General features: G+C 45.3%; 3 protein-coding genes across 6 annotated transcripts in view; all 3 read left to right on the forward strand.

The window, feature by feature from the left end:
• The first annotated feature begins 52 nt into the window (after positions 1–52).
• LOC122219189 (protocadherin gamma-B1-like) lies at positions 53–3,005 on the forward strand. The gene has a single exon (XM_042937421.1). It carries the CDS (start codon positions 57–59, stop codon positions 2,511–2,513), a length of 2,457 nt encoding a protein of 818 aa, XP_042793355.1. The 5' UTR covers positions 53–56; the 3' UTR covers positions 2,514–3,005.
• A 1,664-nt stretch (positions 3,006–4,669) lies between these two features.
• LOC122200462 (protocadherin gamma-A4-like) lies at positions 4,670–7,615 on the forward strand. The gene has a single exon (XM_042906088.1). It carries the CDS (start codon positions 4,915–4,917, stop codon positions 7,366–7,368), a length of 2,454 nt encoding a protein of 817 aa, XP_042762022.1. The 5' UTR covers positions 4,670–4,914; the 3' UTR covers positions 7,369–7,615.
• A 2,065-nt stretch (positions 7,616–9,680) lies between these two features.
• The window catches only part of LOC122219239 (protocadherin gamma-C5), a 136,924-nt gene continuing 132,523 nt past the window's right edge, over positions 9,681–14,081 (forward strand). For all 4 annotated transcript variants that reach the window (XM_042937447.1, XM_042937449.1, XM_042937461.1 and 1 more), the window contains exon 1: positions 9,681–12,445. In XM_042937447.1, the coding sequence (XP_042793381.1) occupies positions 10,019–12,445 (2,427 nt within the window). In that variant the 5' untranslated portion in view covers positions 9,681–10,018. The remainder of the gene's footprint in view (positions 12,446–14,081) is intronic.

A 14,081-nucleotide genomic window follows, 5' to 3' on the forward strand; every position in this document is an offset into this window, starting at 1 on the left:
TTTTTTTAAACATCCCAGAGACATCCTGAAAAGAAGCTTCCCAGAGAGTTCAAAAAATGCAAAGAAGCTCCAGAAAAGCCAAATGGATGAAAATTCAGGTACTGTTTCTCTTCCTGCTGTCTTTGTTGTGGGGGACTATCTCCCAGCACATCCAGTACACAATTCCGGAGGAGCTGGCTAAAGGCTTGCGAGTGGGGAACGTCGCCAAGGACTTGAAGCTCAGTGTCCAGGAGTTGCCAGCTCGAAAACTGCGGGTTAGTGCAGAGAATTTCTTCAGTGTGAGTGCAGAGAGTGGGGATTTGTTAGTGAACGGTAGGATAGATCGAGAGGAAATTTGTGGGAGGAAATCCGAGTGTGCACTAGAATTTGAAATGGTCGCTGAAAATCCCATGAATGTTTTCCATGTGATTGTTACAATCCAAGATATTAACGACAATGCACCACGTTTCATTGCAAAAGGCATTGACTTGGAGATCTGCGAGTCAGCCTTACCAGGTGTAAAATTCCCTCTGGATTCTGCACAAGATGCAGATGTAGAAAGTAACTCCCTGAAGATATACACTATCAACCCCAATGAACATTTCTCCCTGACAACGAAGGGAAGTCCTGATGGGAGTAAATACCCAGAATTACTGCTGGAAAAACCTCTGGACAGAGAACAGCAGAGTTCCTACCAGTTAATCCTGACTGCCATAGATGGTGGAGACCCTCCGTTAAGTGGAACCACCCAGATCCAGATTCAGGTCACCGATGCCAATGATAATGCTCCATTGTTCAGCCAGGACACATACAGAGTTAACATCCAAGAAAACGTGCCCTGGGGGACTTCTGTGTTGCAAGTGATGGCCACCGACCAGGACCAGGGCGTTAATGCAGAGATTACCTATGCCTTCCTCAATGCCCCAACAAGTACCAGCCTTCTCTTCAATCTCAACCCAAATACTGGTGACATTACAACCAATGGTACATTGGACTTTGAAGAGACAAGTAGATATATGTTGAGTGTAGAGGCCAAGGATGGAGGGGTACACACCGCTCACTGTAATGTTCAGATTGAAATTGTTGATGAGAATGACAATGCCCCAGAGGTCACGTTGATGTCCTTTTCTAACCAGATTCCCGAGGACTCAGACATTGGAACCGTAATAGCTCTCTTTAAAGTGAGAGACCGAGACTCTGGGGAAAATGGACTGGTGAGGTGCTATATTCAGGAAGAAGTTCCCTTCAAATTAGAATCCACCTCCAAGAATTATTACAAGTTGGTGATTGACAATGCCTTAGATAGGGAGCAGATGGCAGAGTACAATGTCACCATCACAGCCACTGACAAGGGCAAGCCATCCCTATCCTCCAGTACAGGCGTCACCCTGCATATCAGCGATGTCAACGACAACGCGCCGGTTTTCCACCAGGCCTCCTATGTGGTCCGCGTGATGGAGAACAACCCTCCAGGAGTCTCCATCGCCCAAGTCAGCGCCTCCGACCCCGACCTGGGACCCAACGGCCGCGTCTCCTACTCCATCGTGGCCAGCGACCTGGAGCCGCGGGCGCTGGCGTCCTACGTGTCCGTGAGCGCGCAGAGCGGCGTGGTGTTTGCGCAGCGCGCCTTCGACCACGAGCAGCTGCGCGCCTTCGAGCTGACGGTGCAGGCCCGCGACCAGGGCTCGCCCGCGCTCAGCGCCAACGTGAGCCTGCGCGTGTTGGTGGGCGACCGCAACGACAACGCGCCTAGGGTGCTGTACCCGGCGCTGGGACCCGACGGCTCGGCGCTCTTCGACACGGTGCCGCGCGCCGCGCAGCCCGGCTACCTGGTCACCAAGGTGGTGGCGGTGGACGCCGACTCGGGACACAATGCGTGGCTGTCGTACCACGTGCTGCAGGCCAGCGAGCCCGGACTCTTCAGCCTGGGGCTGCGCACGGGCGAGGTGCGCACTGCGCGTGCTTTGGGCGACAGGGACGCGGCCCGCCAGCGCCTGCTGGTCGCCGTGCGGGACGGGGGACAGCCGCCCCTCTCTGCCACCGCCACGCTGCACCTGGTTTTCGCCGACAGCCTGCAAGAAGTACTGCCGGATGTCAGCGACCGCCCGGAGCCCTCTGACCCCCAGGCCGAGTTGCAGTTTTACCTGGTGGTGGCTTTGGCCTTGATCTCGGTGCTCTTCCTCCTTGCGGTGATTCTGGCGGTGGCCCTGCGCCTGCGCGGCTCCCCCAGCCCTGCTGCCTGGGGCTGCTTTCAGTCAGGCCTCCGTTCCAAATCTGGACCTGGGGTTCTCCCCGATTACAGTGAGGGGACTTTGCCTTATTCCTACGATCTGTGCGTTGCCTCACAATCAGCCAAAACAGAGTTTAATTTTTCCAACCTGAAACCAGAAATGACTCCGCCTCAGGATCTTCTTTGTGAAGATCCTTGTATGGATGTATGTGCCCGCAGTGAAGACCCCCAAATCGCTTATGACTCGTCTTTTGCCTCTCACGTGAGTTTCTGCAAACATGCTTTTATTCTCAATTGTGCATAATTATTTTGTTTATTGTTTTTCATTTTCCTAGTGATGGTAGTGGTAGAAGAGGTTTATTGGATGGGCGGAGATTGGTTCCTTAATTGCCCAGTAATCTTGGCAGTTACATAATTAATATTTCTCAATCTGTACTGTTGGCAATTTTGTATGATCAAAAAATATTGGTAAGGAGAGCTCATTCTGGGATGTTACCACCTTTAGTAAGAGTATTGTCCTTTCTTAGTTGATGTGTGATACTGTTTTTTTCAAACTTTATTCTACATAAATGTACTGACAGTCCTTCCTGCTTAAGTTAAAGTCCATCAAATCTATTATAGCTTTTTCATCTTTTTGTTGCAATGTGTATTTTTAATAGAACCTTCCAAGAGTTAAGTTTCTTAGCACTTCTTTGCCTTCTCACATGTGGCAAACAGTGATTTGGATCACTAGTTTCCAGTGAATTTTATTCCCACTCCGTAGTCTCATTCAAAAATAATTTTGGGGGGCACCTGTCTTGCTCAGTCAGTAGAACCTATGACTCTCCATCTAGGGTTTGTGGGTTCAAGCCCCATGCTGGGTGTAGAGATTCCTTAAAAATAAAATCTTTTAAAAAATAACTATCTTGGGGCACCTGGGTGGCTCAGTCAGTTAAGCATCCAACTCATGATTTTGGCTCAGGTCATGATCTCACAGTTCGTGAATTTGAGCCCTGTGTTGTGCTCTGTAGTGGTAGTGTGGAGCCTGCTTAGGATTCTCTCTCCCTCTCTCTGCCCTTCCTTTGCTTGCTATGTCTCTCTCAAAAATAAACTTTAAAAAATATATTGAAAAATAACCTTCTTAACCATTATGTAATAACTTATTTTTATACCCTCTACTTTGTTGCTGTTATGATGAGGAATGTAATGAGCCTTTTTGTGTATAAAGCCTCTTTCATAATTCTTTTAGTATAGGTTTCTGAGAAGTGAGTCAAAGTTTTTCGAAACACCTCATTTTACCTCTTAATCCCCAACAATTTGTGAGTTCTTTGAGGATTGTGAAAATTACCTTTAGTATGCTCTCCAAATTTTGATGACTTTAATACTGTGAATAAACAATAGCCTTTCTTGTCTGATAGAATTCGTAAGTAACTTCTAGAAGGTAATTATTATGTGAGGAATAATCTAAAGAACTGGCTACTTGCTGCTTTATATTAAGTTTTCTACGATTAGTAAGTTACTCAAAGTATTCATGTGTAAGAAAATTCTGAAACATGCAATGATAACACACACACACACATATATATATGAAAACTTTCCTTTTAGTGGTTATTTCTAAAATAAAACTTAAAGTAAACATAGATAATAGTAAAATAATACTTTCTGGATGTGTCTTTATGTGGTACTGAATATTGTCTGCTGTTTACATATAAAACTTCAGTTTAACTTTTCTGTCTTTTTTATCTTTATTATTTATTTTTAATATCAGAATTATTTACCAATTGTTTTAGGGCTTTGCATTTATATTAGTGATGCACTCATTAAACAATGAAAACCTGAGTATCTACTCTATGAAAGGTGCTGTTCTAAAATTTGAGGACAGACTGTGAACATGATAGTCACAAACATAGCTGTGGTCTAAAATTTTCTTTATACAAAATTAATAAACCAATTACCTTCCCAAACCTATTATCATATTTGGCAACCCCATTTGCTCAGGGGTAAGACTAGCTCTTGAACAGTAGATGTTTTTTACAAAAGAATTGAAAAGTTGCCCATATTTTAAAGGGTCAACTCATGTGAGGGAACTTGTTTCTGGATAGGAAGGGACTAGAGCTCAGACCTCCAACTTCCCTGACCTGACACTGTTTTTTCACCTATTCTTTCATTCTTCAAGTTAATCCTTGTTCCTGTAAAGGATAAATGTGTCACTCACACAATGCACTGTACTGAAAATGGGCTATGAAAATAAATAATGGAAAAACTTAGAAGAGAAAAAATTGTTAGAAAAAATCACCATATTTTCTTTAAAAACAAATTACTTTAGAGGGCTTATTGTACAGTAACATTTGGGTCATGCCTGGATTTTTATTACAAATAAAATAACGGGAGCTTGAATTTTATTCTTTTGGGGAGAAATAAATTATGGAAAAGAAATGGTATAAACATCTTTTCTTTACCAAGAATAGATTGCAGTAACAGGTTAGGACTCTGAGTGTCGCTGTTCACCAGTCAGGGGAAAAAGACAACAAGGAATTTAATCCAAACCACAAGATTTCTGCATCACAAAGCACTAGCCCTGTGGCTTTGGGAAGCTTCAGACTGGACCCCAGAACTCCATCATCCAACGGTGAAAGCACATAATCTTGGACCCTGAAGATTCTGGGGCTCCTCTGACCTCCACTAAGGGAGCACCCAAGTGCAAGCTATTCCGCAGCGGGGCTGCAATGGCGGCTCCTCCTTATCGGCCAGACTGCAGCCGGCTGGTCAGGATCTGCGTTCTCCTGGGGGCTCTGTGGGAAATACAGGCGGAACAGATACGATACTCGGTGCCTGAGGAGCTGGACAAAGGCTCTTATGTGGGCAACATCGCCAAGGACCTGGGACTGGAGCCCCGGGAACTGTCAGAGCGGGGAGTCCGCATCATCTCCAGAGGTAGGACGCATCTCTTTGCTCTGAACCCTCGAAGTGGCAGCTTGGTCACCGCGGGTAAGATAGACCGGGAAGAGCTCTGTGAGAGATCTCCAAAGTGTGTAGTAAGCCTGGAGATTCTTCTGGAGGACAAAGTGAAGATTTTTGGAGTAGAAGTGGAAATAATCGATGTTAATGATAATGCACCCAACTTTGGGATAGAGCAAAGGGAAATAAAAGTCGCTGAAAATGAAAATCCTGGGACAAGATTTCCTCTTCCTGAAGCTTTTGATCCAGATGTAGGGGTCAACTCCCTGCAGGGTTACCAGCTCAGTTCAAATGTTCACTTCTCCCTAGACGTGCAAAGTGGAGTGGATGGCATTAAGTACCCTGAGCTGGTGCTGGAGCTTGCCCTAGATAGAGAAGAAGAGGCGGTTCACCACCTCCTCCTCACCGCCTTTGATGGAGGCGACCTGGTTCGCTCTGGCACTGTCAAGATTCATGTAACTCTTATGGATACCAACGACAATGCTCCTGTATTTACTCAGCCAGAGTACCACGTGAATGTTCCGGAGAATGTGCCAGTGGGCTACTGGCTACTCACTGTAAAGGCCACTGATCCAGATGAAGGAGCCAATGGAGAAGTAACATATTCTTTCCGCAAAGTGAGTGATAAAATGTCCCAACTATTCCAGTTGAATTCTTTGACTGGGGACATAACAATAGTGGGGGATCTAGATTATGAAGACTCTGGATTCTATGATATAGATGTAGAAGCCCATGATGGACCTGGTCTCCGAGCCAGAAGTAAAGTTCTGGTGACAGTTCTGGATGTAAATGACAATGCTCCAGAAGTCACAGTTACATCTCTCACCAGCTCTATCCAAGAAACTTCTTCCCCAGGTACAGTAATTGCACTTTTCAATGTGCATGACAGTGATTCAGGAGAGAATGGCCTTGTCACATGTTCTATTCTGGATAATCTGCCATTCACACTTGAAAAGACCTATGGAAATTATCATCGTCTGTCGACACAAAGAACACTGGATAGGGAAGAAGTCTCAGAATATAACATCACAGTAACTTCCACTGATCATGGAACTCCACCACTGTCTACAGAAACTCACATCTCATTGCATGTGGCAGACATCAACGACAACCCACCTACTTTCCCTCATGCTTCCTACTCTGCCTACATTCCTGAAAACAACCCTAGAGGAGCTTCCATTTTATCCATGTCTGCCCAGGACCCTGACAGCATTGAGAATGCCAGAGTAACTTACTCCTTAGCTGAGGACACACTGCACGGGATGCCTCTCTCCTTCTATGTTTCCATCAACTCTGATACTGGTGTCCTGTATGCATTGTGCTCCTTTGACTATGAGCAGGTTAGAGACCTGCAACTACTAGTGACAGCCAGCGACAGTGGGGACCCTCCACTCAGCAGCAATGTGTCCTTGAGTATTTTTGTTCTGGATCAGAACGACAATTCCCCTGAAATCCTGTACCCTGCTCTCCCCACTGACGGTTCCATAGGCGTGGAGCTGGCACCCCGATCAGCAGAGCCTGGCTACCTGGTGACCAAGGTGGTGGCAGTGGACAGAGACTCTGGCCAGAACGCCTGGCTGTCCTACCGTCTACTCAAGGCCAGCGAGCCAGGGCTCTTCACGGTGGGGCTGCACACGGGCGAGGTGCGCACTGCACGGGCCCTGCTGGACAGAGATGCGCTCAAGCAGAGTCTGGTGGTGGCGGTGCAGGACCACGGCCAACCCCCTCTCTCAGCCACTGTCACACTCACAGTGGCGGTGGCTGAAAGCATTCCAGAAGTCCTGGCTGACCTGAGCAGCCTCAAGCCCTCAGCCTATGCTGATGACTCTAGCCTCACGCTGTACCTGGTGGTGGCGGTGGCCACAGTTTCCTGTGTCTTCCTTGCCTTTGTCATTGTTCTGCTGGCGCTCAGGCTGAGGCGCTGGCACACTTCGCGTCAGCTCCAGGCTGCGGGGGTCGGATTGGCTGGAGTGCCAGCCTCGCACTTTGTGGGCATGGATGGGGTGCGAGCTTTCCTGCAGACCTATTCCCAGGAGGTCTCCCTCAGGGCAGACTCCAGGGAGAGTCATGTGATCTTCCCCCAGCCCAACTATGCCGACACGCTCCTCAGCCAGGAGAGCTGTGGGAAAAGCGAGCCTCTTCTCATAACTCAGGATTTACTTGAAACAAAAGGAGACCCTGGTTCTCATCAGGTGAGTCAATCTTGCCACACCAAAACATAGGCAAAGAGCTATATAAGTGTCTCCAACTGTATAAGGTAGGTAATTGATGAAGTAAAGGCATTTTTTTTTTTAGTATTCTATTACTTTAAAGGGGAGGAGCAGATGATTCCTCAAGAATAATCAATAGCAGTTAGTACTCCTAAAAGCTGTTTATTATTTATCATTTTTAGTCTTCATGTAGTTACAGTTTCAACAACAATTTCTTAACTATATATCTCTAACCATCTCTCTTTAATAGAAGACTGAGTATTTTTAACTGTCCTCTTTTTTACACTTTGCTTGAAGTTTGTTTTTCCTTGAAAGGGTATTTTCCATTATAATTAAACAAACAGTGGCAATTTATAAATATTGGAGAAAATATTAACCTTTATTTATTTATTTAATATAATTTATTATCAAATTAGCTAACATACAGTGTGTACAGAGTGCTCTTGGTTTTTGGGGTAGATTTCCATGATTCACCGCTTATGTACAACACCCAGTGCTCATCCCAACAAGTGCCCTTCTCAATGCCCATCACCCATTTTCCCCTCTCCCTCACCCCCCCATCAACCCTCAGTTTATTCTCTGTATTTAAGAGTCTCTTATGGTGTGCCTCCTTCCCTCTCTGTTTGTAACTATTTTTTCCCCTTCCCCAAAATATTAGCTTTTAGATCTAATTTTAACAAGGATAGCTCTCATTAGGATTGGTATATTTCAAATATTTTGTTATTGCAGTTTGTGAGATACACCAGTAGTGACTATGTGTGATTCCTTTGGCTCACTTCTGGGATTACGAAAAATATTGCACATTTTAGTTCACTCATCTTTAAGTAGGTTGAAGGAATAATTTTAATAATTTATAAATTTCCTATTATGGCATCACAATGAGACCCTTTTCAATTTCTAAGGAAAACATACCTTTCAAAATCTCTCCTTTTTCATCATGAGAGTCACTTGTGGAGATTGGGTAACTTAGATTCTGAACTGATATGATTTATGCTACTTAGTAAGTAGGCCTCATCCCTGTTCCTGAAAATTGCTCTCAGGTAGCTCTGAGATGGCTCTGGGATGATCTGATATGGGGGAAATATTTTGTGTTCAAGGGATATGCAACACTTTTGTTAAATGTGCCTTTATTTAGTTCCATGAGATAATTAAGAATTCAAGAGTGTGTAGGGCAACACAAATTAGTGCTCTTTCATAGCTGGGAACTGTAGCAGTAAACTGTGAACTATGCCTCAATTCAATTGAAGAAAGGGCATTTTAGTTTTTAAAAAAGAATTTACTTATTTAAAACAATTTTCTTTTTTTTTTTTTTTACGTTTTTTTATTTTTGAGACAGAGAGAGACAGAGCATGAACGGGGGAGGGGCAGACAGAGAGGGAGACACGGAATCGGAAGCAGGCTCCAGGCTCTGAGCCATCAGCCCAGAGCCTGACGCGGGGCTCGAACTCACAGTCTGTGAGATCATGACCTGAGCTGAAGTCGGACGCCTAACCGACCGAGCCACCCAGGCGCCCCTAAAACAATTTTCTTTTTAGTTTAAGTAATCTCTACACCCAACATGGGGCTCAAACTCATGACCCCAAGATCAAGAGTCACATGCTTTTTGGACTGAGCCACACAAGCACCCTGCATTTAGTTTCTAAATGCTTTTGCCTTCATGGGAAACTGTGTTGCAATACATAGAATAAACAGAATGTCATGTGATACAATTGTCTGGCATGGGGAAAGGAGAGAGGAAATAATATTGAGCAAGATTCTGAGGGGAGATTATGTAAAATATTGAAGCTTATCTGAGGAGAGATTATTTGTCTGAGATTATTTAAAATACTGAAGCTTAAAAGAAAATTTGGAAATACCAATTGGCCTGAAACTGTCAAGCATTTTTGGAGGTTGGCATTAGGAATACATTCCAGAATCAGAGTGATACATATTTTAAATGCCTAGGAGAGCAGTAGATAATTAACACCCTAATATCACACAGAAAAAAATATTTTTGTTTGGGCACTGGGTTTCTTTTAGAAAATATTTCTGATTAAGTAAATTATTGTACAACCATATGATGGATTACTACATAACTGTAAGAAATAAATTGGAAAGCTATGTACTTATATGAAATGATTTCAAGATACAATGAATGAAAAAAGAAAGATGCAGAATATGGTATATTGTATACTTACATTTATGTATTAACGTGCAGGAGAACATTTATAAAAATTTGCTGCACTACACAAAACATCTCTGGAATGATACACACAAAAACGTAATACTTATTTCTCTCGGGATAAATGTGTTATTGAAACAAGACAGGGAGAGAATATGCGTTATGTACCTCTTCAATTTTGGAGCTACATGAATATATATCTATTTAAAAACAACTGTAGATTCAAAAAAGAAAGGTTCGCAAAACGTTTATAAGCATTTGGTGCATTTCCACGGGAAAACCTCTGGGTGTCGCTGTAGGTCAAAAAAGTGAGAGAAAAAGCATTTGGGAGTCTCTTAGAGGGTAACTTCCTGCTCAAACCAGCCACATAGAGGACACCAGTACTGATTCGGATACAGAAAACAAAAGCAGGAAAAGCGACCCTACCCGGGATTTTGCCATCCACAGAGGGCTTAATTCTCCTCCCATCCAAAAAGCAGAGCCACCGTGAAGGGAGACAGGATGAGGCCGAGGCCGAGCGCAGAAAGGAGCAGCCCAGCGCGGTGGCGGCAGGTATTGTTGCCCTTCCTGCTGTCTTTGTTCCGCGGGGCTCTTCCAGATCAAATCCGCTATTCAATTCCCGAAGAGCTGGCCAAAAACTCGGTGGTAGGAAACCTCGCCAAGGATCTGGGGCTCAGTGTCCGGGATTTGCCAGCCCGGAAGCTGCGGGTTAGTGCGGAGAAAGAATATTTCACTGTAAACCCTGAGAGTGGGGACTTACTTGTGAGTGACAGAATAGACCGAGAGCAGATATGCGGAAAGAAGCCTCTGTGTATTCTGGATTTCGATACTGTCGCTGAAAACCCACTAAATATTTTCCATGTAGCAGTAATAGTACAGGATATAAATGACAATACCCCGCTATTCAAACAGAATAATATTGATTTAAAAATTGGAGAATCCACTAAGCCAGGTAAAACATTTCCACTAGACCCGGCCCTGGATTCAGATGCTGGCCCAAATTCACTGCAAAGATACCATCTTAATGACAATGAACACTTTGATCTCATAGAGAAACAGGCTCCAGATGGACGTAAATATCCTGAGTTGGTTCTGAAACATTCACTAGACAGAGAAGAACAGAATCTCCATCAATTGGTTCTAACAGCTGTGGATGGTGGAGACCCACCCCAAAGCGGCACCGCTCAGATCCAAATCCAAGTGACCGATGCCAACGATAATGCCCCAGTTTTCATCCAGGACGTGTACAAGGTCAGCCTGCAGGAAGGTGTACCTCTGGGCTTCTCCGTGCTTCAAGTAACGGCCACTGATCAGGATGAGGGCGTCAACGCAGAAATCACCTACTCCTTTCATCATGTGGATGAACTAGTGGAACAGTTTTTTAACTTAGATAAAAGAACAGGTGAAATCACAACAAAGGATAATTTTGATTTTGAAATTGCTAATAGTTACACTCTCAGTGTAGAAGCAAAAGATCATGGAGATCTAGCAGCCTATTGCAGTATCCAAGTTGAAATTCTCGATGAGAATGATTGTGCACCTGAAATGGTTATTACTTCGGTATTTACTCCACTACCAGAAGATTCACCACCAGGAACTGTGATCGCCTTGATAAAAACAAGAGATAGAGACTCTGGAGAAAATGGAGAAGTTTACTGCCGCATCTTGGGAAAGGCCGCGTTTATATTGAAATCTTACTCCAAGAACTATTACAAGCTAGTGACAGACGGGCCCCTGGACCGGGAGGAGAATCCAGAATATAACATCACTATAATGGCCACCGACAGAGGTAAGCCGCCCCTCTCCTCTAGTATAAACATCACTCTGCACATCGCAGATGTCAACGACAACGCGCCAGTTTTCGAACAGGTTTTCTATTTGGTTCACATTGCCGAGAACAACCCTCCAGGAGCCTCCATCGCCCAAGTCAGCGCCTCCGACCCCGACCTGGGACCCAACGGCCACGTCTCCTACTCCATCGTGGCCAGCGACCTGGAGCCGCGGGCGCTGGCGTCCTACGTGTCCGTGAGCGCGCAGAGCGGCGTGGTGTTTGCGCAGCGCGCCTTCGACCACGAGCAGCTGCGCGCCTTCGAGCTGACGGTGCAGGCCCGCGACCAGGGCTCGCCCGCGCTCAGCGCCAACGTGAGCCTGCGCGTGTTGGTGGGCGACCGCAACGACAACGCGCCTAGGGTGCTGTACCCGGCGCTGGGGCCCGACGGCTCGGCGCTCTTCGACACGGTGCCGCGCGCCGCGCAGCCCGGCTACCTGGTCACCAAGGTGGTGGCGGTGGACGCCGACTCGGGACACAATGCGTGGCTGTCGTACCACGTGCTGCAGGCCAGCGAGCCCGGACTCTTCAGCCTGGGGCTGCGCACGGGCGAGGTGCGCACTGCGCGTGCTTTGGGCGACAGGGACGCGGCCCGCCAGCGCCTGCTGGTCGCCGTGCGGGACGGGGGACAGCCGCCCCTCTCTGCCACCGCCACGCTGCACCTGGTTTTCGCCGACAGCCTGCAAGAAGTACTGCCGGACGTCAGCGACCGCCCGGAGCCCTCTGACCCCCAGGCCGAGCTGCAGTTTTACCTGGTGGTGGCTTTGGCCTTGGTCTCGGTGCTCTTCCTCCTTGCGGTGATTCTGGCGGTGGCTCTGCGCCTGCGCGGCTCCCCCAGCCCTGCTGCCTGGGGCTGCTTTCAGTCAGGCCTCCGTTCCAAATCTGGACCTGGGGTTCTCCCCGATTACAGTGAGGGGACTTTGCCTTATTCCTACAATCTGTGCGTTGCTTCACAGTTAGCTAAGACAGAGTTTAATTTTCTTAATGTCACCCCGGAAGTGACTCCCTCTCAGGATCTCCTCTGTGAAGATGCCGGTTGGTTACCAAATACAAATCATGAAGGCGCTGGGGTCCCATTTGCATCAGATACTATTCTAAAGGTGAGTTTTAATTTACTTCGCTAGTTTTCACTTTGGGTTTCAATGTTTGTTAACAAATCACCTTACTGGCGTAGAAATCACTATTTCATATTTTGCCTTGTGGGTTCAATTTAGGCAGTTTTCTGCTTAGTTATCTTAATCTTATCTAAACAAATTTTTAACATAGGTTTTCTCTCTGATGTGTGAGATTTATTTGTCCATAATTACAAGCCTTTACTACACGAAATAATTTCTGCTTCATCTTTATATTACTTTCCTCTGAAATTTCATTACTACTGGGATCTTAAGCTATTCCTTTTACCCTACAGATCTTTATTACTCAGATTTTAGTTTTACTTCCTCTTAGAATTATAGCACTTCAGAGTAAAGAGAGCTTTCCATGTTCCTCGTTTGGGAAAACTGGGAACCAAAAAAAATTTTACCCAGTGTCATGGCTTGTCAACAGCAGGGCATGGGTAGGACTGAATTGTAGACCTCCCTTCTAAGTATCTTTTCAAGCTTAATGTCTTGAGATCTCAGATCTGTTTTTAAAGGATAAGCAGGGGCGCCTGGGTGGCGCAGTCGGTTAAGCGTCCGACTTCAGCCAGGTCACGATCTCGCGGTCCGTGAGTTCGAGCCCCACGTCAGGCTCTGGGCTGATGGCTCGGAGCCTGGAGCCTGTTTCCGATTCTGTGTCTCCCTCTCTCTCTGCCCCTCCCCCGTTCATGCTCTGTCTCTCTCTGTCCCAAAAATAAAAAAAAAAAAATAAAAAAAAAAAAAAGGATAAGCAACATTTGAGGCCTGTAGTATCTGTTATTAAGAGTGTGTTTATGGGGGTGCCTGGGTGGCTCAGTCAGTCAGTGTCTGACTCTTGATTTTGGCTCAGGTCATGATCTCATGATTCATGAGATTGAGCCCTGTCAGTGTGGAGCCTTCTTGGGATTCTCTCTTTCTCTGCATTTCCCTACTCATGCTCTACCTCTCTCATAAATAAATAAACTTTAAAAAAGAATGTATTTAATAAGTGGGAGAAATCGTTCTCTCTCATGCATATAACAAATTGCTTTTGTGAAAAATTGTACAATGAGAAAAATTTTGCAAATTATACTCACATTGTTTACCTAAAACTTTCTTTTTTGAATTTTCTAATTATAGATATAAAATCTCTTCGTGTTGTTTCTTTTCCCATGGAGGTGTCATTAGGGAAAAAATTGCTTTTCTCAGTGGACTCTCTGAAATGTCCCTTTGTTTTCAATCGTGAGGCTTTTTTTCCTGCTACCATGTAAAGGTGATAGCATTTAATATCCGTCTCAGCATAGAAAGGGCACTTGCCTGCTCACTAAGGATCTGGACATGCTTTTCTGCCTAGGTGATGAACGAAAGCCCTTTTCTTCAGTCACTACACTGACTTCCCCAAGAGTCTGTCAGTGTAAAATGCCATAACTCCAATTTAGACATGATAATAGGGAAATATAAATAATGTGTAGTTAACCCAACTCAGACTCTTAGTCTGATATAGTGGAGTTGCCAAACTCTTAGTGTGAAAGTCTGGGAACTTTCTTAAAGACCTCAAGTAGCAAAATGGACCCTTTATATTCTGTTTACAACATCTAATACAATTTGCTTGAATCAGTAGGCCTTTATGCAATGGTGCGAT

This window comes from Panthera leo, chromosome A1 (assembly GCF_018350215.1).
Source record: "Panthera leo isolate Ple1 chromosome A1, P.leo_Ple1_pat1.1, whole genome shotgun sequence".
Taxonomy (NCBI): Eukaryota; Metazoa; Chordata; class Mammalia; order Carnivora; family Felidae; genus Panthera; species Panthera leo.

Excerpts from the sequence above, each read along its gene's own strand:
- LOC122219189 (XM_042937421.1), top strand. The coding sequence starts at position 57 with ATGCAAAGAAGCTCCAGAAAAGCCAAATGGATGAAAATTCAGGTACTG.
- LOC122200462 (XM_042906088.1), top strand. The coding sequence starts at position 4,915 with ATGGCGGCTCCTCCTTATCGGCCAGACTGCAGCCGGCTGGTCAGGATC.